General features: G+C 36.6%; 1 protein-coding gene across 6 annotated transcripts; it reads left to right on the top strand.

Moving 5' to 3' along the window:
- Positions 1–1,864: 1,864 nt before the first annotated feature.
- LOC127160358 (uncharacterized) lies at positions 1,865–16,871 on the top strand. 6 transcript variants are annotated; one of them, XM_051103003.1, is made up of 13 exons: positions 1,865–1,947; positions 2,454–2,753; positions 3,460–3,510; positions 4,362–4,412; positions 4,800–4,871; positions 5,961–6,056; positions 6,363–6,415; positions 10,315–10,339; positions 10,645–10,829; positions 10,917–10,964; positions 14,550–14,627; positions 15,173–15,224; positions 15,306–15,378. In XM_051103003.1, the coding sequence occupies exons 1-9, from the start codon at positions 1,893–1,895 to the stop codon at positions 10,743–10,745; spliced, it is 804 nt and encodes a 267-aa protein (XP_050958960.1). In that variant the 5' UTR covers positions 1,865–1,892; the 3' UTR covers positions 10,746–10,829; positions 10,917–10,964; positions 14,550–14,627; positions 15,173–15,224; positions 15,306–15,378. The 6 variants fall into 6 exon arrangements, with proteins under 6 accessions (XP_050958960.1, XP_050958965.1, XP_050958964.1 ...); XM_051103008.1 differs by lacking the exon at positions 2,454–2,753; XM_051103007.1 differs by lacking the exon at positions 4,800–4,871.
- Positions 16,872–22,195: the final 5,324 nt, after the last annotated feature.

Genomic DNA, 22,195 nt, shown 5'->3' with positions numbered 1-22,195 from the left:
CATCTTTTATGAGCTTGGTGTTGAAATTCAGTTAAATAGGCAAAAAATAGGCCACTTAAATAGGCCAAAAACCAACAACAACAACAACCTGGAAATCATTTTAAATAAATTTTAGTATGCAGTAAGTTTAGTCATATAAAACGTAAATTCCCAACAACAAAAGTGTGGCCAGTGAAAATGCTGAGTGTCTAGTAAATTTTGGTAACCCACTAGCCACAGTGGCTGGTGAGGAAAAAAAGTTCATGTCAAGCCCTAGTCTTTTGTGGCTTCCTGGATGAGTTTTTGATGTGATCTTGGAGGAATAAGGTTGATCACTTCTGGGAAGGTTTTCTACTGTGCCGAGTTTCCCATTTGGAGACGATGGCTCTCACTGTGGTTCTTTAGAGTCTAAGGCTACGCTTACACTAGTGTGTTTTAAATCTGCTAAATGATTAGTTGCGATTAATTGATTCAAAATGCTGAATCTGTGTATGATGATGCACTGTGTATGTTTATTATGTATATATAAGTACACACATATATGTATATATTTAAAAACATATTTGTATATATTGTATATATTTGTATGTAAATATTTGTATATAATTTATATTATATATAAATATAAATATTTTTATACATTTTATATTTTAATAAATATATTTTAATATTTCTCCTTAATATATACATGTATGTAAATATGTTTTATATGACTAAAGTTACTGTGTACTAAAATTTATTTATTTATTTATTTATTTTTTGTTGTTTTGCCTATTTAAAGGGCAGTTTTCCCTAACCGTATTAAACGCATGTGTCATGAGATTTAATACAGCACCAATAGGTGGCAGCAAGTGACTATCTTAACGAATGATTTGTTCAGATGTCTGATTTCATTTTAAATCGCTTAACTTTAGCTACAGTTACACGTTGTGTTGTTTACGATCGTATAAAATGGAGACTTTCGCAAAACGCTGAAGACCCCGTTTTAATTTTAAAACTCTTGGGTTGTGTTTCAGTGTAAACTGACCAAAACTGAGACTTGAAAATGATGGCATGGCAAAAATGCACTAGTGTAAACACTAGTGTAACCTTTCCTAGACAGATGTATTTGTTGTTTCTGTTTCTGGATTTTTTTGAGGGATTGTGTGGTCTAAGGTGCAATTCAGAGCAGTAAAAAAAAAATTTTGGGGATAAAAAAGACCGTTGGACACTGCAGTGGATCAGAGGTAAAAAATAATATAAATAGTGTTCAGTTTCTTGCACAGTTTCTTGTTTCGTGTCTAACGTACATACACCGTAATGTATTGTCACGAGCCGCAGGGTTTAATTTGGTTTTGTTTGTGTATGTTTTTTGACTCTCAAAGCCATGGATCCCATTGACTGCCATTATATGACTGACAGACTGCAATGGTTTAAGTTAAAAATCTTTGTTTGTGTTCTACTTAGGAAACAAATTCACCTACATCTTGGATGCCCTGGGGGTAAACAGATAAACATCAAATTTTTATTTTTGGGTGAACTATCCCTTTAAGTCTGGGACGGACTATAAAACTTTAAGACTATATATCCTTATAGCCTCTTTGATAGCTACATCAACATTACACGTTATTTGTTATTGCTAACTAGCATTTTGGCGTAAAGGTTTTAGTTTGACTTTTACAGCATGAAATGAAAATTTTAAGTTCTGCTAATTTAATATTTTAATTTAAAATTAATTAGTTTACATAAATGTTTTTTTTTTACATTCTGAACAGTTAAAGTAAAGGTTCACTTACATGTTACAGTGCTGTGAGTGTGGTGTCATGATCACGTACATCTTCATAAAACAGACAGCATAAAGCATGTGGCTTCCTGTCTAATGCATTACTTCCTAATTCACCTATTGTGCGACACCAGTTCTCACACTCGCTGCGATGGAGTTACTCGTCTTCATAGTTTTTCAGCTCCTTATGGAGGTTCAGTCTGACAGTAAGGGTTCTTTGTTGTTTAATGTTGATTAAATACTGTATGTTCACATTTGTAGTGAACAAAGTGTCATTGTCTAAAATGTTTTAACATGTTGATCAGTAGAGCTACAGGTGAACCTACCTGACATTGATTTTGTTGTAGTAGAATATTTTGTATATAATCAGCAGTTGTCTTATTTGGGTTTTTAGAACCAAAATGTATGTGCCCGAAAACTCTGGTCAGTGATTAGATGTGTTAAAGTGTATGTAGTTAATGTAGTGATTGATCTATAAAAGTATTTACATATGTCATAAGAGAGTTCAGCTCAGTGAAGATCAGCTGTGAGATGGCAGCAGATGTTATAGTGTATCAGTGTTATTTCATCACAAACACAGAATAGGAGAAAATAAAAGTCAGTCCATCATGTGAGCTTGAGCTCACTGGTGCTGAAGTGTTCAGATGGGCAGCTGTAAAATCACCTGTATTTATCTACATTACCTGTAACTACACAACTGTTCTTCAAACAGATTCACTTCAGAAACCCACCATCAGTGTTAGTAAATATGACGACTTGCTCATGGTAGCATGTGAAATACCACTTTCAGTCAGAGCTGATGTCAACTGTAGTCTCTACACTGAGGATGGTGATCTTCGGTATCAAGGTGACTCTCAGTGGAGTCAGTCTGGAGGGAATTTTTGTATGTTTCGATTAAGTCATAGTGAACTCTTCACACGATCAGTGAACAGCAGACAGCTGATCTGTGTTTATTCACTCAAGACTGAACCTGAGATCAGATCACCACACAGTGACACATACACCATCAGAGGTGAGTTATCACTGTTGTTTTTTTTTAATATAACAAGAGCACATGAAGACACCTGTATAAATGTTTAGCCAGTATGATTTATTGTGTAGGTCAGAAGGACTATTGAAGAACAAATATAGGCTACTAAATATAGCAGGAATTGAATGTTGTTGATAAAAATACCTAGGACGCTACAGACTTATTTAGAAACAACATACTGACGCTGATTCAATCTGTTGTGTGATGTTGTCAGACACTGTTAAGTAATCTGTTAAGTCTTGATTTTACACAGAAAAACTTGTAAGTCCTTTTTAGACAAACACTTAAACCACAGTGTGACTTTAAAAAGTGAATAATCTAATAAATTAAGGCACAAAGGAAGAGTCTCTCGAACTAATCATGTGATCCAAGGTTAGAGGTCAGAGAGCCAAACTATATCTGACAAATATATAAAAACTTGAGTTCATCAAACAATTGCTAATATGGATGTTTGTTCTGTTGTTATCCCTCCAAAATAATATTACAAAAGGACTTAAGATTTTTGCAACCGTTCAGAGTGAGTTTTTTTATTAATATACTTATGCGAAACAGTATAGAGGTAATGTCAAGTTATAAATATATATGGTATTTTTGTATTTGCAGGACGTGTACCTTCAACAGTCTTTTCTTTAAAGTTTGTAAATAAAGTAAAATTACTTCCTATAATGCTGATAAATTGTCTCTGCAGGTTCAACATCAAACACCACTGAACAAACTACAACAACAGCCATGAAAACCTGTGAGTAATTGAATTTGAAAATTAGTTATTCTTACTCCATTCTGAATGTCCTCAAAATAAAAATTATTCTTTAAAGTTCCTGATTACTTGTTGAACATTTACTATATGTCACTGCAAAATTCACAACGTCTTTTTTAACATTATAATGGGCACTTCTGAAACAACACACAGTAAAACTGGTTTCTAATAACATAGCAACATAAACAGTAGTATATGAGTAGCTTTTCTGGGTTTGTAGATTAAATTTGTGATTTTCTTCCCCTTGCAATATGTTATTTCTGTATTGACACACCTCCAGTCCTAGTTTGTCCACTATTGCTCAATAGTACAAGTCATTGTGTGAAATGAATAGGTTGGATTTAAAAGTCATTTTAAAAAAAAAAATACAGCTGGGACCCTGTTTCAAAGTGTATTGGTATTGGGGCATTGGTTATGGGGCATTCACATTTTTTCCATACCATTGCACTACTTTTTCATTGTTTTTATATGTAAATGTACTAAACAGATGTGCTTGACTATTGATTGTCTCATGTCTCTTGCAGTGTTTCGTGCATGACACAGCATTTTAAAAACATGGCACTCAATTTAAACTGTAACTTTAAAAAACACATCTCGAGACTTTCCGTATTTTCTCATTCCACTGTCTGCATCTTGAGTTTCAAAGCAAAAACATTCTGTCTGAATGGCCCCTAACAACTATAATTACTATATTGTACATCACTGCAAATTTTACAATGGCTTTTCAAATTGTAATGTGCACTTCTGAAACCACAACATACAGTAAAAGTGTATTAGTTACTAATCCCTTCTGAAAAGTGATTTCACTTGTTATGTTACTTTTTTATTGGTAGCCCTCCCATCCAAGACAAACCTGCCAATTAGCACACCAAAGGAAACTATAAGTAAGTTCATCCACATCAGAATTCATATAGATTCAAAAAGACAAATTCAAAAATATAGCTGGGATCTGTTTTCAAAGTTTATTTGTATATGGTAAGCAGTAGAACTCAGAGATCATACTGAAGGTGTATTCACCTCATAGCACACAGGTATTAGTCATTTTCTTCCATATTTGAATTGATTTGACCATTGCATTCTCTTTCAAATCTCTGTTAAACGTTTCCATGCACACAAAAATAAAACCAATGAACATGTACATATATTTTCAGTTTATTTATGCTGTATATCACTCAACTGACAGGTGGACTGATGTATTTAAAACAAACAAATTAAACATAATACACATAAAAGTGTTGGTGTTATTCTTGACACAAATATATGGTTTATAGTGCTGGTTTTCATTGGTGTTGCTGTAATTTTGGCTGGACTCATGGGACTCATCTGTCTGTGCCACTTTACACGTAAGTATTTTAATGTCAATTTTGATTTATACATGTACCAAAACATATAATGCATTAGCTCATTGGGTTTTTTTTTTTTAGGTAAAAAAGGAAGAAATATGTAAGTATTTTCATGCATATTGTTTTTTCTTTTTTTTTTTTTTTTTTTTGGAAAATAAATAAAAAAATTAGTCTAATAAATAATATAAATAAATAAATAAAATTTAGAAGCTGTAGATGCTTAGATTCTTATCTGATATGTGCATGTATGTAAATATGCCATGAAGATCAATGTTTGATTCTCAGAAATAAAACGAAACCAATAAAGTCTGATGTGACCAATCAAGGAACTGGAATGGTGAGTGTCATTTACAATAATAAATATTTATATTAAACGTCATAAGAGATTGGATCATAATTATTGATTATGTTATTTAGAGTTGTTCTGAGCCTGCAGAGACATATTCTTTGATCACTTCTGTACCAGCCACATCTCAGCCTATATCTGGAGGTAAGAGAACATCATTCTTAGCAAAATTGAAAGTGTGATCTTTTAGTTAGAAACATCGTTCAGTGACCACATCATATAACCTTTTAAAATCTTTCCCTTTTACACATTTTTCCCTTTTAAAATCAAACAAAAGCAGATCAGCATTAACAACCTTTTATCACATTCCCTCGACAAAGGCAACAGAAAACAACCCAAAAAAAAAAAAAAAAAAACAATACGATTTTGTGACTGGCTTTTGGACTACTGAAGAAAATAAGCTCTACGAACAACAAAAACTTACGTTTCTTAAGCATTTTGAACACACTTTTATCAATTTTACAGCCTAAATACAGTCGCCAAATGTATAAAACTAAACATAGACTATGAACAACCATGGTCATTTGACTTCAACATTTAGCCAGTAATCACAAGGAGTTATTACTTTTGTATTTTATATTGTAGAATAAACTGTAAAAACATCTTAAGCTTGTGTGAACCCAGGGCCATTTCTGACTATTTTGAAGCGTTTTAGGTGAAGCCATTTCACATTTGTCCTCTTGCTTTGTATAGTTTTGACCACTGACGTTGTTTGACCCCTTCATCATGCTTTTCTTTCAAAGGCCTCAAACACCCAGAGTCACATCAGGACAACAAAACAGATCCCACAGACACTCGCTCTGTCATTACATCTATAAATCCCATTTACCAGCCCTCAGGTAATGAAATGTTTCTTTCATTAAAGTAGACATATTTGTTTTCACATAAGAGATGTTAATATAGGCCTACTATAAAAACACACTATAGTTTCACAACTCGAAATGCTCTCCAATCCAAAAACTGCATTTTTGATTCACATGAAACAGCATGGAGGAAGTAGAACAAATACTAAATTAATCACAACACTGATGCACAGAAAGCTTCTTAAAATACACTAAAGCTTTACGACAAAGAGCTTGTTCATCAAGAACAACACGTCACATGATTTGACTGGTCAACTTTAAACAGATGTAAATGCTTTACAGATGTAAATGATGTAAATAAACAACAGAAGCAGGGAAATACAGAGGAAAATGAGGTATGTGTGAACACTGCCACACAACAAACACACATGACAATCCATCATGAACAAAATACTAACACGTTTACTTTGTGTGTGTCTTTAAGAATGTTTATCATCTGTACTGCACAATCCCTGACAAACCAGTTCACTCAAACACAGAAGATCATGTGTACAGTTTGTTGAAGATGCACTGATGAATTTCATGTTTGTGTACATTATATACAGCTACTATACAGTAAGTAAAGTCTGTTTATTTGCAGACAAATAGGTGTTTATTTTTATTATGCAGTGTTTGGTGTGGAATATACTGTGAACTGTTGAATAACCAGAGGATCTACTCTGGCAAGCCCCACTAGTGCAATACCACCTTGTAAGAAAAGCTTGGGCGAGCTGAACTAAAAATGTAATGATAAACTAGATAGTAAAGTTCACAGACAAACTTTAAGTTGGCTTGAAAAAGCCTAGCCAGAAAGTTTAAAAGTTTTAATTTCAGTTTAAAATAGTTTAGTTTAAAATAGTTTGAAAGATTAAAGTCTGAATGTTTTGAAGGCAATACAGTCTATTAGAACTACTAACAGATAGATAGGGTGTTGCTATGTGGTTGCTAGGTTACTCAGGGTGGTTGCTAGGGTACCTGGGGTGGTTGCTAGGGTGTTGCTATGTGGTTGCTAGGGTATCCAGGGTGGTTGCTAGGGTACCTGGGGTGGTTGCTAGGGTGTTGCTATGTGGTTGCTAGGGTATCCAGGGTGGTTGCTAGAGCAGTTGCTAAGGTGTTGCTATGCAGTTGCTAGGGTACTCAGGGTGGTTGCTAGAGTGTTACTATGTGGTTGCTAGGGTACCCGGGGTGGTTGCTAAGGTGTTGCTAGGCGGTTTCTAGGGTACTCAGGGTGGTTGCTAGGGTGTTGCTATGTGGTTGCTAGGGTACTCAGGCTGGTTGCTAGAGCAGTTGCTAGGCGGTTGCTAGAGTGCTCTGGGGGGGTTTGCATTTAAAGCTAGGCGGTTGCCATGCTACCTGGGGTGGTTGCTAAGGTGTTGTTAGGTGGTTGCTAAGGTACTCAGGGATGGTTGCTAGGGTGTTGCTATGCAACAACTGAGAATGTTTACTAAAGTGTTGCTAGGACTTGCTAGGGTACCTGGGGGTGGTTGCTAAGGTTTTTCTAGGCAGTTGCTAGAGTACTCAGGGTGATTGCTATGGTGTTACTATCATGTTGTTACCATGATTAGCAAGTTACTAGCATGTTTCTAGCATGATTAGCATGTTACTAGCATGATTAGCAATTTGCTAGCATGTTTCTAGCATGGTTAGCATGTTACTAGCATGATTAACATGTTACTAGCATGTTTCTAGCATCATCAGCATGTTACTAGCATGATTCAATTACTAACAGCATGATTAGCAAGTTACTAACATGATTAACATGTTACTAGCATGTTTCTAGCATCATCAGCATGTTACTAGCATGATTATCAAGTTATTCGCATGTTTCTAGCATGATTAATATGTTAACTAGCATGTTGCTGGCTCTTATAATCAGCCTGATTAGCATACTGCTAACATGATTTAAATAGATTAGAAATATTAGATGAGTTTGAATGAGTCTAAATGATTAGTAATAGCACATAGAAGTGAAGCTGATTAAAAATCCCATAGACTTACATTGATGGAATGTTCAAATAAGCCAACTCCAACTGTCAGAATTCAAATCTAAACTCCAAGAGTCCAAGAATCCTTTTAAGTCCTTTTAAGGGATTTTTTGGTGCTTTTGACAGTCTGGTTTAAAAAAACCGTAAGCCGGATCAGTTAGAAAAGATATAGCAACCCGAGTCAGACCAGTCTGAAGGTCTGGGCCGAGTTTGGTGGTTCTAGCTTAAAAGCTCTAGGAGGAGAACAAGAAGAAGAAGAAGAAGAAGAAGAAGAAGTTGAAGTTTAAATACAATATCAGTAAGTTGGCTTTTTCAAGCCAACTTAATTAATAAAGTTGTACTTAGTATTCTGTATAAAACTACCAGCTTCTCCTCTCACAAAACCCATTTCATTACATCAGTGATGGAAGAGAGAACAGTGATTCACATCCTGTTTTAATCATTTATTCTAGTGTATTTTTATCTTCAAAAAATATATTTTTATATATGTGATTGTTTCTGAGAAGGCATGATCCACCCACATGCTGCTAAATGGCAGGTCAAGTGGGCATCAGACACTCCAAACAAAAGACACAAGCACTCACTGAAATCACTGATGATATTGCTGAGTTTCCACACATTAACAGTGTTTTTTATGCTTATTTTAATATGTTTAGTCATTTTGAATGGATCCGTAGAGTAAATGCAGTCAGGTCAAGGCTGCTTTTTGTCTTCCCCATGTAGTCCTGTTTTGTATGGCATCTCGACTTGTGATTGAACATTTTTTCCCTCATGAGTTTTGCTGTTGCACTTTTTCCATACACTGTGAATTATGAAAATTATTATTATTGTTAATGGTGCTGGTGTTATTATTGTTCTTGTTATTAGTCTTTTTACAATTGAAAATAATATTTTGGATAGTTTTTCATGAGTGGTTTTGTGTGCACACTTATATGGACTCCTTATAGATATCAGGTGACCTTTGGGAGTCTCCAAGTGTTATTTTTGTAAAAAAAAAAACAAAGAAAAAAAAAAAAAAAAAAAAAAGAACCTAAATTTACCTTTGAAAAGCGTGTTGAAAATACAGTTTTATGAGAATTTCAATATTTATCTTTAAATGTTAAAGGCCTCTAAAACTATTAAAACAAATATTCTTGTTCACACTCTATGATATATGTTACATGTAAATGCTATATTTGCACATGTCTGTGAGTGCGGTCTAATGATCTGTACTTTAATCTACATAAAACTGCTTAATTCATTAAATGCTTCCTGTGGTCTCATCTGCCACTACCTAATTCACCCATTGTTTGAGTCTCATTTTGTCTCTTTCACATTCGCTCTAACAGAGTTGTTCATCTTCATAGTCTTTCAGCTCCTTATGTGCTACAGTGATCTCTGCTGTTGATTGTCATCTTAAAAAGTCCACATTTATATTTATAGTGAACAAAGATCAAAGCATGCCTGATTGTTGTGAAGGTTTTATATGAACACAAACACATGAACTACAACAAACCTGACGTATTCGTTTTACTTATATTACGTTTTAGAGTATTACTGTAGTCCAAGTCAAATATGCAGTAATTTTTAGCACATTAAATGACGATGGATAAAAATGAAACAATAGTGTAGCAGACAGGAACAAGGCCTAAAAAGACAGCAGTAAAAATGGACAATAAATACTGACACTGTAAAAAAAAAGAACTGACAGTTAAACCATTTGTGAAAAGGGTTTGAATGGGTTAAACCATTTGTGGAAATACCTCCCAAGAGCAACATGTAAAGTGTGAAAAGCAACGGTCTTAGTACTGAGCCTTGTGGTACTCAATGCTAGTCTGTGATCAGCATGATACCTCATTATCTCTGTGAAAAAAAAAAAAAAAAATACTTGTGTACACTTTTATTTACAGGATCACAAGTGAGAGCACAAACAAAAGTATATTTGTGGCCAATTTTAAAACTGCATACTGCCATTCTACTCTTACTCTTTACATATGCTTTTTTTTATATGGCAGAAGTAGTATGCATAGTATGTTAATATGCCATTTTGAAATCAACCTTTGGGTGCAAAAAAAAAAAAAAAAAAAAAGTTGCATCTGGCCTGATCTGCCCTATATGTCACAGTGCACACGACTGTAAATGTGGTCTACATGTTTCTACATACACTAACTGCATAATATATTAAAAGATTTCCTGTGGTCTAATGTGTTGATTCACCTGTTGTGCGAGTCTTATTCTATCTCTCTTCTCTACTTGCTGTAATGGAGTTGTTCATCTTTATTGCTTTTCAGCTCCTGATAGAGTTTCAGTCCTACAGTAAGTGATTTATGATGTTTAATATCTTCTTAAATACTTTATTTTCACATTCTAAAATATTTCAGCATGTCTGATTATGTGTGAAGTTTTAATATGAATATACAAACACATGAACTACAACCTACCTGACATTTATTTTACTATTGAATATTTCCTGTATGCAATCAGCTGCTAGAATCTTAAGTATCAGCTTACTTTGGTTATAGAGATCAGGTTATTGACTCTACGTGACATTTCCATCATATGTCATGATAATATTCTTGTTAATGTCAGTATGCATGTATTATGTGTTTGGGTTGTTGCAGAATTTCCTACTGTACACGTATCTCTGGATGTCATAAGAGAGTCCAACTCTGTGCTGATCAGCAGATCAGTATTTGGTCTGGAGATCAGAGTTCATCTGTGACAATAACCTGCTACTACACTGTGATGAAGAGACAAGCTCAAAAACCATCTGCTCACTCTGATCCAATGACAGTAACAGTCCAGAGTAAGTGTTTTATATGTATAAACATTTAAAACTTTTCTCAAAAACAAATGACTACATCCCTACCTATACTTCTCCTATGTGTTACAGTCTCAACAGCGACCTCTTTTGGTGAAACTTTGACAAGCACAAAAACAAGTTGAGTAACCTTACATCTCAAGATACCTGTAGAGAATTCTTATAGTAGAGCATTTCTGACATTGTCATGTTATATAATTGGATGTTGTGCTGTATTATAAGTCCACTACTAATTAGAGTTTTTTTTTTTCCAAAACTAAATGGACACTTCAACTTTGATGAATCTTATATTTCTGTCTGAATAGCGACATCTACTGTTAAAGCTTTGAAAACAACCATAAAAACGTCTCAGGTTACGTATGTAACCATGGTTCCCCGAGGGAACGAGACGCTGCGTCGTAAACGCTATGGGAACGCCTCCAGCGTGACCACACTCTGAAACACGTGTGCATACAGTCCAATGGAGAAGCGAGATGTCACAGGCAGGGTGACGTAGAGACCAGGAAGCTTAAAAGCATGTGCGGTGCATGCAGCCGTGTGACCTTGATGTGTGAAACGGGTTTCCCCTCGGGGAGAACCGCTTGGTCCTGAGCCACCACTGTAGGGGTCTCATGTACAGCAGGCCAAAAAGTATCACATTGGACACAGCTGCCATCAGACCCAGCAGTTGTTGAAACTGCTTTGCAGTGAGTGACCGGCCTTTTCTCACACTTTTCTTGGCGTTCAGTCTCAACCCCAACACTTTCATATGAGCGAGAACGACATCTCGATGTCAAACCCCCAAAGCTCTGAAACAATCTATTATCAACAATCGTTGATATAGATCAGTATGTGGATGCCCTGGAATCCAGAGGAGCCAGTGCAGCATCCACACACTTGTGAAAGTGTGGGGTGAGAGTGCAAGGCTGGACGGAAGAACCCGACACTTGTACACTTCGCCCCCAAAGCGAACCTCAGGAACTTCCTGTGTTGAAGGATGGATATGTGGAGTTATGCGTTCTTCAGATCTGAACGCAACCTCCCCCTCCTTCTTCGGAACAATGTTCCGGCTGTAGAACCCGGACTCCCTGACGTGAGGAGGGACCACCTCGATGGCCTTCCTTAAGAGAGTGTCTACTTCCTGTTCCATTACCAGACCCTGCTCGGGGCCCACCAGAGTGGGAAGACCGGCAGGGTTGGCAGGCTAATCTCCCGAGGGCACAGAGGAGAGACGGGCACCAAAGAATGCAGTGGACCACGCCCTTCCCCAGTAGGGCCTGCCCTCAGAGGTCCTGGACCATAGGAGTCAGGACCATAGTCTCATAGGTCTGGGTGAAAGTGTTTCCGTACCTGAAACACAGCCAGCATCTCCAGGCAGCTGAAGTGCCAAATTGGATGGTGACCGCTCCACAGACCGTGGGCGGGGTGGCCACTCATGACCACTCCCCAGCCGGCGAGGGATAGGCATCCGTCGCTAGCATACGCGGCAACAAGGAGCTCCCAGCACCAGGCCCTGAGACAAGAACCAAGGTCTCCTCCACACGTCCAAGGCACGTAGGCATCGCTGCGTGACCTTGATCATGCAAAGCAGGTTTCCCCTCAGGGAGAACCCCCTTGGTCTTAAAACACCACTGCAGGGGTCTCATGTACAGCAGGCCAAAAGGTATCACGTTGGACACAGCTGCCATCAGACCCAGCAATTATGAAACTGCTTCACGAGCAGGAAAAAGACATGCCTGCATCGTGGTCGATCTCACCCCACGCCTAGATAAGTGGTTCTCTGTAATGGAGAAAGCACACTTTTCTCTGCGTTCAGTCACAACCCCAGTTCTTTCATATGGGCGAGGACGACATCTCGATGCCGCACCGCCCATGCTCAGAATGAGCTAATACTGACAAAATGTCAATAAGGTTCAGTATGCAGATGCCCTGGCAGCCACAGCTAAGCCACTTTTTCCTAGCAGCATCCACACACTTAGCGAAAGTACAGGGTGAGAGTGCAGTAAATAAATTTGATTCATCAGAATTAAATAACAATAGGAGAACAGCTAAACATTCAAAATGCACGTTTTTTTTTTTTTTTTTTGAACACATTTATGAATGAACATAGCCCGCCCCCTCAAGGGCGGACTGTACATGCTCAGCTCCCGAACAAACCACACATAAATCGCTTGAATCCCCGTTCCTGTTATTTATTTATTTATTTATTCTTTAAAAGCGAGAGCAGGTAGAAACGAGCGATCTAAAATGCAGTCAGCTCATATGCGGACAGCATCAATCTCCTCTGAGAAAGATAGCCGCAGCAGCGCTAGCTTTCACTCAGAGGGGGAAGAACCGCAGTGCGGGCTTCCGAGCCCCGAGAGAGAGCGCTAGATCTAAGGAGAAAGGCAGAGAGAGGGCGGACACGTCTCTAACTCGTTCACAGATCTATGCTGTGATCCCCACGGGCGCAGTCACGGGGAAGCTCACGAAGGCTCCCTCCTCGAAGAGAGCCTTCCAAGAGCGAGCCTTCCTCGAGAGCTGACGCAGCCCGCTCCACCGCAAGCTCTCATTCAAAGGGGGAAGGACCGCAACGCGGGCTTCCGAACCCAAAAAGAGAGCGCTAGATCTAGGGAGAAAGGCAGAGATAGGGCGGACCCGTCTCTAACCCGTCCGTAGATCCATGTGCGATCCCCACGGCCGCAGTCGCCACTCTGCCTCGGCAAAAACGGGACCTGAGCCGCGGGGAAGTTCACGAGGGCTCCCTCCTCGAAGAGAGCCCTCCGGGAACGAAGCGTGCGCAGCGAGAGTACGGGCAGTCAGCTCCCTCGGGAGCTGATGCAGCCCGCTTCGCCGCTAGCTCTCATTCAAAGGGGGAAGAACCGCAGCGCGGGCTTCCAAACCCAAAAAGAGAGCGCTAGATCTAGGGAGAAAGGCAGAGATAGGGCGGACCCGTCTCTAACCCGTCCGTCGATCTATGTGCGATCCCCACGGCCGCAGTCGCCGCTCTGCCTCGGCAAAAGCGGGACCTGAGCCACAGGGAAGTTCACAAGGGCTCCCTCCTCGAAGAGAGCCCTCCGGGAACGAAGCGTGAGCTGAAGCGTGAGCTGAGCGCGGGGAATGCAAACGCGGGCAGTCAGCTCCCTCGAGAACTGACTCCCATACTTCGTTCCCAGACAGACAACAAATAGATTGTGTGTATCGCCACCCGAAATAGCGCAGGCAGAGAGGAACACACAGTCTAAAATGCCGCTGCTTATATTCGTAAGAATGCTTTGTAGGACATAGTGACACTCTCAAATAAAAGCTGTGCAAACTAGCACAAAAAACAGAGTGACACATACACACACACACACAGCGCGCTTGCTGAAAGACAGTAGCTGCCAGCTGCATGCACCGCACATGCTTTTAAGCTTCCTGGTCTCTACGTCACCCCGCCTGTGACGTCTCGCTTCTCCATTGGACTATATGCACACGTGTTTCAGAGCGTGGTCACGCTGGAGGCGCTCCCATAGCGTTTTCGACGCAGCTCGAGTTCCTGAAGGGGAACCACTCACATCACAAAACACAGGTTTTATTATTATTTGAGTCCCTTTTTTCCTTATTTTAACTGATTTGACTATTTCAGTCTATTTCAAATCTCTATATTCAAGATTTTCTCAATTGTTTTGTGTATCTAAAGCACACATATTAAACATAATAATACACATAAACATGGATTAAAGTGCTGGTTTTGTTTTGACACAGATATATCATTTAAAGTGTTGGTTTCCACTGGTGTTGCTGTAATTTTGTCTGGACTCATCTGTCTGTGCTGGTTTGCAAGTAAGTAAAGTTTACAAATATACATTCTTTGGGCCTTGTTCATGAAACATTCAGAGTAAATTCAGAGTCATTTGTGCATAAAAAGTAAATGCATTGTAAACCTCTGATGTTAATGAATTTGAATCATTTGTAAATAGTGTGCATTTGCATACTCATTCACAATTAGCATTATCCCTGCCCATGAATTACAATTATGTGAATTGTGTACAGGAATTTTGTGTGATCTTTGGATCATCTTTCATGAATGCGAAAATTTATGTCATGAATGAGGCCTATTATACGTTCTTTTGTATATATACTGAACTTCATGCTGTTGAATACAGAATTTATCATGCAATATAGAATTAAACACATAATTCAGTAGCTCATTGTTTTCTAGGTAAAAAAAGAAGAAAACAGTAAGTTATTTTTTCATGCATTGAATTCAGTAGTCTGTGATATGTATTGTTGTATATAAAATTACTTTTTAGTCCAGGAGCTAAATGTGTACATTTTTAGCTTCTTTTCTGATATATGCATTTATGAAATCAATATTTGATTCTTAGCAATAAAATGAGATCAATAAAACCAGATGTGCCCAGTCAAGAAATTGGTATGGTGAGTATCTGTGCATTTACAATCTTTAAAATCACTATATGTGAAAGGGACTTGATCTTAATTATTAATTATGTTATTTAGAGTTGTTCTGGACCTGCAGAGACATATGCTCTGATCACTTCTGTACCAGCCACATCTCAACCCATATGTGGAGGTAAGAGAACATCATTCTCAGGAAATGATCTTGGCTTAAAAGCATAGCAGCTAACAAATGCAGTGTCTGGTACTATTTCCCTTTCAAGTCTTCAGCAGATCATCATTATTGCATTATTAACCACATCTTCTTTTAAAGGAACAGTTCAGGCCAAAATGAAAATAATTTACACTGTTACAAAACCATAAGACTTACTTTCTTCTGTGCAAATGCATCATTTAGTCATGGTGTAGTCATTTTGCATTTGTCCTCTGGTTTTCTATTAGCTCTGTTTGACCCTCTTCATCATGTTGTTTTTTCAAAGGCCCCGAACACCCAGAGTCACATCAGGACAACACAACAGATCCCACAGACACTAACTCTTTCATTATGTCTGTAAATTCAATTTACCAGCCCTCAGGTAATGAGATGTTTCTTTCATTAAAATGGTCATACTTGAGGAATCAAATCGTTCTCTTTCTTTTCACATAAAAGTTAATTAGACCTACTATAAAAACACACTGTGGTTTCACAATTCAAAACTTCCTCTCCAATCCAAAAACAGCATTTTTAATGTTTACATTTAGAAGATGGGAAACTTAGCTTCCCAATCACGCTAAGCTAATAAGGAGGAAGCTGGACAAATATTAAATTCATCACAACACTTTTGCACAGAATGAGTCTGAGAAAAGATGATTCTGCTGTGCAAAGTGTCAAAGCTAAAAATGCATTAAAGTTTTATAACAAAGAGCTTTTCATTAAGGTCAACTTGTTTTTTAAGTGATAAATGCTTCTGCATTGCATTACAGATGTTTTGGTCAATAAACAACAGGAACAGGGAAATATAGAGGAAAATGAGGTATTTGTGAACATAGTCACACACCAAACATACATAATCATCCATCTTGAACAAAATACAAACACATTTTCTTCTGTCTTTAATAATCGTTCTTTTTCTTTAAGAATGTTTATCATCTGTACTGCACGATCCCTGACAAACCAGTTCACTCAAATGCAGAAGATCAAGTCTACAGTTTGTTGGAAATGCACAGATGAATCTCATGTCTTCATCATACAGCTATAAATAAAGTATCATTACTTGGAGAAAAGTAGGTTTATTTTCATTAGTCAGTATATATATATATTTGTGATAATCATGAAGCTTATACCACAGTTTAAATATTTATCTTTAAATATCTTTAACTATATTTAAGGCCTCTAAATCTATTATATGAAATGTTCTTGTTCACACTGTACAATATTACATTTGCACATGTCTAATATTCTCTACTTTGTTCTACATAAAACTGTTCAATGCATTAAATGGTTTCCTGTGGTCTGATCTGCCACTGCCTAATTCATCCATTGTTAGGTCTCATTCTCTCTCTTTCACACTTGCTCTAATGGAGTTTTTCATCAACACAGTTTTTCAGCTTCTTTTGGAGGTTTAGTCTTACAGTAAATCTCTGCTGTTCATTGTCTTCTTAAAAATGTATGTCAATATTTATAATAAATAATGTTTCACTAAAATATTTCAGCATGTCTATATAAGGTTTTCTAAAAACACAAAGACATAAACCTGACATATTTGTTTTACTATATAGTATTACTGTAGTTAAAGTCAAATTTATTTTCATTTTTAGCACATTGCATGACAATGGATGAAAATGAAACAATAGAGTGTAGTAGACAGTAACAAGGGCTAAAAGACAACAATAAATATGAACAATAAATACTGACAATAGTACTACAAGGTACACACCGTAAAAACAGGACTGACAGTTAAATAAGTAGATAATATATAAAGTATAGCAGCAGTGGGATATGATTGATTTGTATGTACTAGGTGAACAGATACATTACAGTTATTAATATTATTAAGTAAATATAATATACACAGTATTGGGCATTAGTTCTGTAAAAGAAAAGGTCTAAACCAGTTGTGGGAAGGGTGAGGAGTATTTTCTGATAGAAATTGTCTTCTTCACATGCTTAGGGACATAAACAGGGCTCCTATATGCAGTATGGAAAAGTATGAAATAAAGAAAACAGAGTGTAGAAAAATGTTTGTGTTTTCTATTGCCCTTTCAAAAAAAAAAAAAAAAAAAAAAAGTTAATAAAAAATAAATTTATCGTCATACAAGTACAAATAAGTGTATTAAACATAATCCTAACAAAGTTACAGCATGTTATAAACAATTTCCAAAATGAGCATATTGACTTAATTTGTATTATTATTTCTCTGTCAGTTGTCTGATAAATGAGCAACTGAACCACTTGACTTTGTTTTGGCACATTTATATGTAACTTTTACAAAACTACCTTCCTTCATTAAGTGTGAGTTTTTGCACCAGATATGGGTGAAGACAGCTGTACATGTGGTCACATGATCAACGTTCATCGTCATAGAAATGACCACACAGTGCATTAAATAGTCTGTGGTCTGATGTGTCACTTCCTAATTCACCCATTGTTTGAGTCTCATTCTGTCTCTTTTCTCACACTCCACTTGCATTGGAGAATTATATATATATAAACTAGTTCACTCAAACACAGAAAATTGTGTACAGTTTGTTGAAAATGCACTGATGAATCTCAAGTTTTATTATGTACAGTCACTATAAATAAAGTATCTTTACTTCCAGAGAATATATATATGTATAAATATTCTTCTTAGTATTCTATATTACTCAAAAAAACAAAAGGTCCATCCTGTGCCGTTAGCTTCTCCTCCCACAAAACCTAGTTGATTACATCATAGATGGAATAGAGAATAGTCACTGACATCCTGTTTTTAGTGAATTATTAATTCCAGTGTGTATTTAGCTTTAAAAATGGCTTTTTTTATGTTACGATTGTTTCAAAGAAGCATGATCCTTCCCACATTTTGTTGAAATACAGACTGAACAGCAGGTGACCAAGATGTTCAAGTCTTTCTTTCTTCAGTCATAAAGAAATTAACATTTCATGATTTCTCTCCATATAATGGACTTCTGTGGTGCACCAAATTTGGACTTCCAAAATGCAGTTTAAATGTGACTTCAAAGGGCTCTAAATGATCCCATCAAATGAAGATGGGTCTTATCTAGCGAAACAATTGGTTATTTTCTAAAAAAAAAAAAGACAATTTATACATTTTTTAACTTCAAATGCTTGTCTTGTCTAGCTCTGCGTGAACTCTTTGTATTCCAGTTCATGACAGTTAGGGTACGTCGAAAAACTCCCATCTCATTTTCTTCTCCAACTTCAAAATCGTATAGGTAACAAAGCATATCTGATTGTTAAAGTTTTAATAGAACATAAAAACACGTAAACTTCAATCTATACCTGACATTATATCACTTTGTGCACCGTTTCACTAAACCCAAGCCTAAAATCTAGCATAGTTTTAAAGAAATAAAATACTGTGATAAAAATGTATTTGTTGAAGTTACCATGCTATGTTTTAACCATGTTTTTGCATGGCTAAAGTGCTCAGATGAGCACCAATGAGAGACAATTTGGACCAATGAGTTTTCACTGCCAAACAGTTTCTAAAAAACTGAAACTAAGCAATTTAAATACCCTATTTCTTTTTGCTTTTTGACCACTTCTCCATTTTTATATTTTTTCTTCATTACCTCTTCCTCAGGCCTAATTGAGAGCATCTGCTTCAGTTATTCAGGAAACAAACAAAGTTGAGCTGAGCTGTTACTGAATCCCAGGAATGACCCATAAGATGAAGAGTGCAAAAGCCTCTAAATCCATCTGACGTATTTCTTTAACATTAGCATTTCTTTCTGGCTACTTTGTATAGGTTTCTATGTAAGTACTGGTACTTCTGATTGGGCTGAGGCTGGAATTTAGCAAGTTTGTAAAGTTTGTAAAGTAAAAGTATTTGATGGACGTATAATTTGTGTCAGGAGCATTCACTCAGTATCATTATCTCATTTTTGACCAAGATGGCTTTTAGCTGGTTTTGCATATTTAACTCTTCATATATATATATATGCAAAAGCCTCTCTATATATTTATATAGGGAGCTATACAGATGGTTACACTATGACATCACTCAAGTTTTTATTCTTAAGAACTCCAGATCTCCAGATCTTTAATACTTCACTTTTCTCACTTCAAAAAATGTGGTATCCATTTCTTGTAGTTGTTAAAAATCACACTCTAAAAGACAAAACTGAAATAGTGACACTGGTCAGCTGAGTTTACTATAAAATTAAAATACATTTTAAACTATATATACAATAAAAATGTTCTGCAGATTATGTTGTTGTTGTATTTTCAAACGTTTACCATATTCTGGCAGCTTTGATTGGGTAGCTGATTTAAAACTGTGATATCTAGGCCTGGAAATAAGGTCATGTATTACTTTAAATGCATCACAAATGTCATGTTGTTGAATTCTATCAATTTCAGTTTCAAGAGCGACCTCTACTGTTGAAGTTTTGGCAACTGCCACATGAACTTGTGAGTGACATTTATTTTTAAACTAAAACATACCAGAGTTACACTGAATCAATTCAATAAAGTTTAAAAAAGGATCTTGTCATAGCCTCTACTTTTGTTAAAGGATGAATGGTTAGAAATATCTTTCTCTCATTTCATTGGAAGACTAAAACCAAGTTAGTATTAATGATCTGAAATTAATTAATCAATAATAACTGAACATTTTGCATATGGTGATCAATCAATTGATGACTTTAGGTAGGAAGAAACATAGCTCATCAAAACAAAACACTAAAGAAAGCATTATGGATGGCGGACTCCTGTTTTAGCCAGAAACTTCGGTTTAAAGTTAAAAACATCAGCAGCAGCTAGTGACTGGGGAAACTCATATTCAGGACCCTTAATCAGCACTGGTGCCCCTCAAGGATGTGTTCCCTTCCCACTGCTCTTCTCCCTGTACACAAATGACTGCACCTCAAAGGACCCCTCTGTCAAGCGTCTAAGGTTTGTTTGGCCACCAGGTGTCGCTATCAGTTTGCATAAATCTAATGCTTAAAGGGGTCATCGGATGCCCATTTTCCACAAGTTGATATGATTCTTTAGGGTCTTAATGAAAAGTCTCTAATATACTTTGATTCAAAATTCTCAATGGTTTTGTAAAACAACATCCTTTTTACCTTGTCAAAATGAGCTCTTCAAAAATCATCTCATTCTAAGGGGTTGTTCCTTTAAATGCAAATGAGCTCTGCTTGCCCCGCCCCTCTCTTCTCTCCGTGGAATGATGATCTTGTTTACTTTAGCTGCATTTAGCTGTGTTTAGCCGCTAAACTTCCTAACTACCACGTTATAAGGAAAGGTGATGGCAAAGATTCATAAAAAAACGCTTATACACACTTCTGGGGATATTATTTTTACAGATTAATTAAAAACCACTGCATGGATTTTTATCATTATAGGGTAGATTTGTACATACACTGTCAACACACATTAATGTTCAAACAACATCAAAAAGTGAAGTTTGCATCCGATGACCCCTTTAAATCAAACCTTAAATAATACATTTACACAATTTTGTAATTCATTTTGTAATCAAGAAGAAATCAGGTTACATGTGATCAATATGACATTGGTTGGCATATATAAAGGCTGGAGTTGTTTTTAGTTGTATATTATGAACATGCACTACAGTTGCGGCGCATCTTGCTGTTCGGTTTGCCCAGCACTACATGCTGAAAATATGGAGAAAAACAGGGAAAACATGGGCAATTTATTACAGTGTTTACAGAGTCCTGGTTACATCTGCTAATGATAGCCTAATCTTGCTGTATGGAGGGAAGTCATATGCAGAATAAAACTGAATTTGTTTTCCCCACATTGTGGTTCAGGGCTTATCACCAAGATAAGTTCCTTGTGTGCACATGTTACATTGCATGTCATTACGTGTAGTCTTAATATACACAGTTTCAGCTACATGAAAATGTACAGTAGCCTAAATTATGTTTCCTGTGGTCAGATGTGTTACTTCCTAATCCACCCATTATTTGCGTTTTATTCTGTCTCTGTCACACTCACTGCAATGAAGTTTTTTGTCTTCATAGTTCTTCACCTCTTTTTGCAGGTTCATTCCTACAGTAAGTGTTTTATGTTGTTTAATATTTTCTTAAATACTTTATGTTTACATTTGTGTTCATTTTTTTGTGAAGTTTCATCATCTAGAATATTTCAGCATGTCTGATCAGCGGAAAGTTCAAACACAAAGTACAAAATGATTATTGATTATGTTTAATATTTATACAGGAATATTTGAATAGCTGTGAAGGTCTTATTTGAATGAACCAAAGTCTCAGCCAGACAATGGACCTTGTAATTACATGTTGTACTTGTCAACATGGTCACTTAGGATATGCAATGTAGTTATTGATCTGTTTTGGGTTGTTGCAGAATCTCCTAATGTAAAAGTATCTCCAGATGTCATAAGAGAGTCCAGCTCAGTGAAGATCAGCTGTGAGATGTTTAGTTTATTTTTCTAGTAGCCTCTACTCTGCCTGATTCTACCAGAAAGTCAGAAACAAGTACATTTTTATTATCCCTTATTAGAGAATAGAGTACTTATACCACTATGGAAAAAATGTAAACAAGAAGAATCACTTTCTCAGCAGTGATCATCATATTTGAGATTATTCATCAGAATTTTGTTATTTGGTTTCTTATGATTTAACATTTAACATGCCATTTTACATGCAATTTAAAATTGTTATGGTTTTGTTTGTTGTATCTCTGATAAACAATTGTCCGATCAATGAACATGTGCTTTTATGCATCAAGCAGTAAACTAGTACCTAATAAAATGAATAACTGAGTGAATAATTATTTACACAGTATTAATTTTGATATCATG

Source organism: Labeo rohita, unplaced genomic scaffold (assembly GCF_022985175.1).
Source record: "Labeo rohita strain BAU-BD-2019 unplaced genomic scaffold, IGBB_LRoh.1.0 scaffold_336, whole genome shotgun sequence".
Classification (NCBI taxonomy): Eukaryota; Metazoa; Chordata; class Actinopteri; order Cypriniformes; family Cyprinidae; genus Labeo; species Labeo rohita.
Note: the sequence above shows the minus strand (reverse complement) of the source record. Positions and strands in the feature narration are given on the sequence as shown.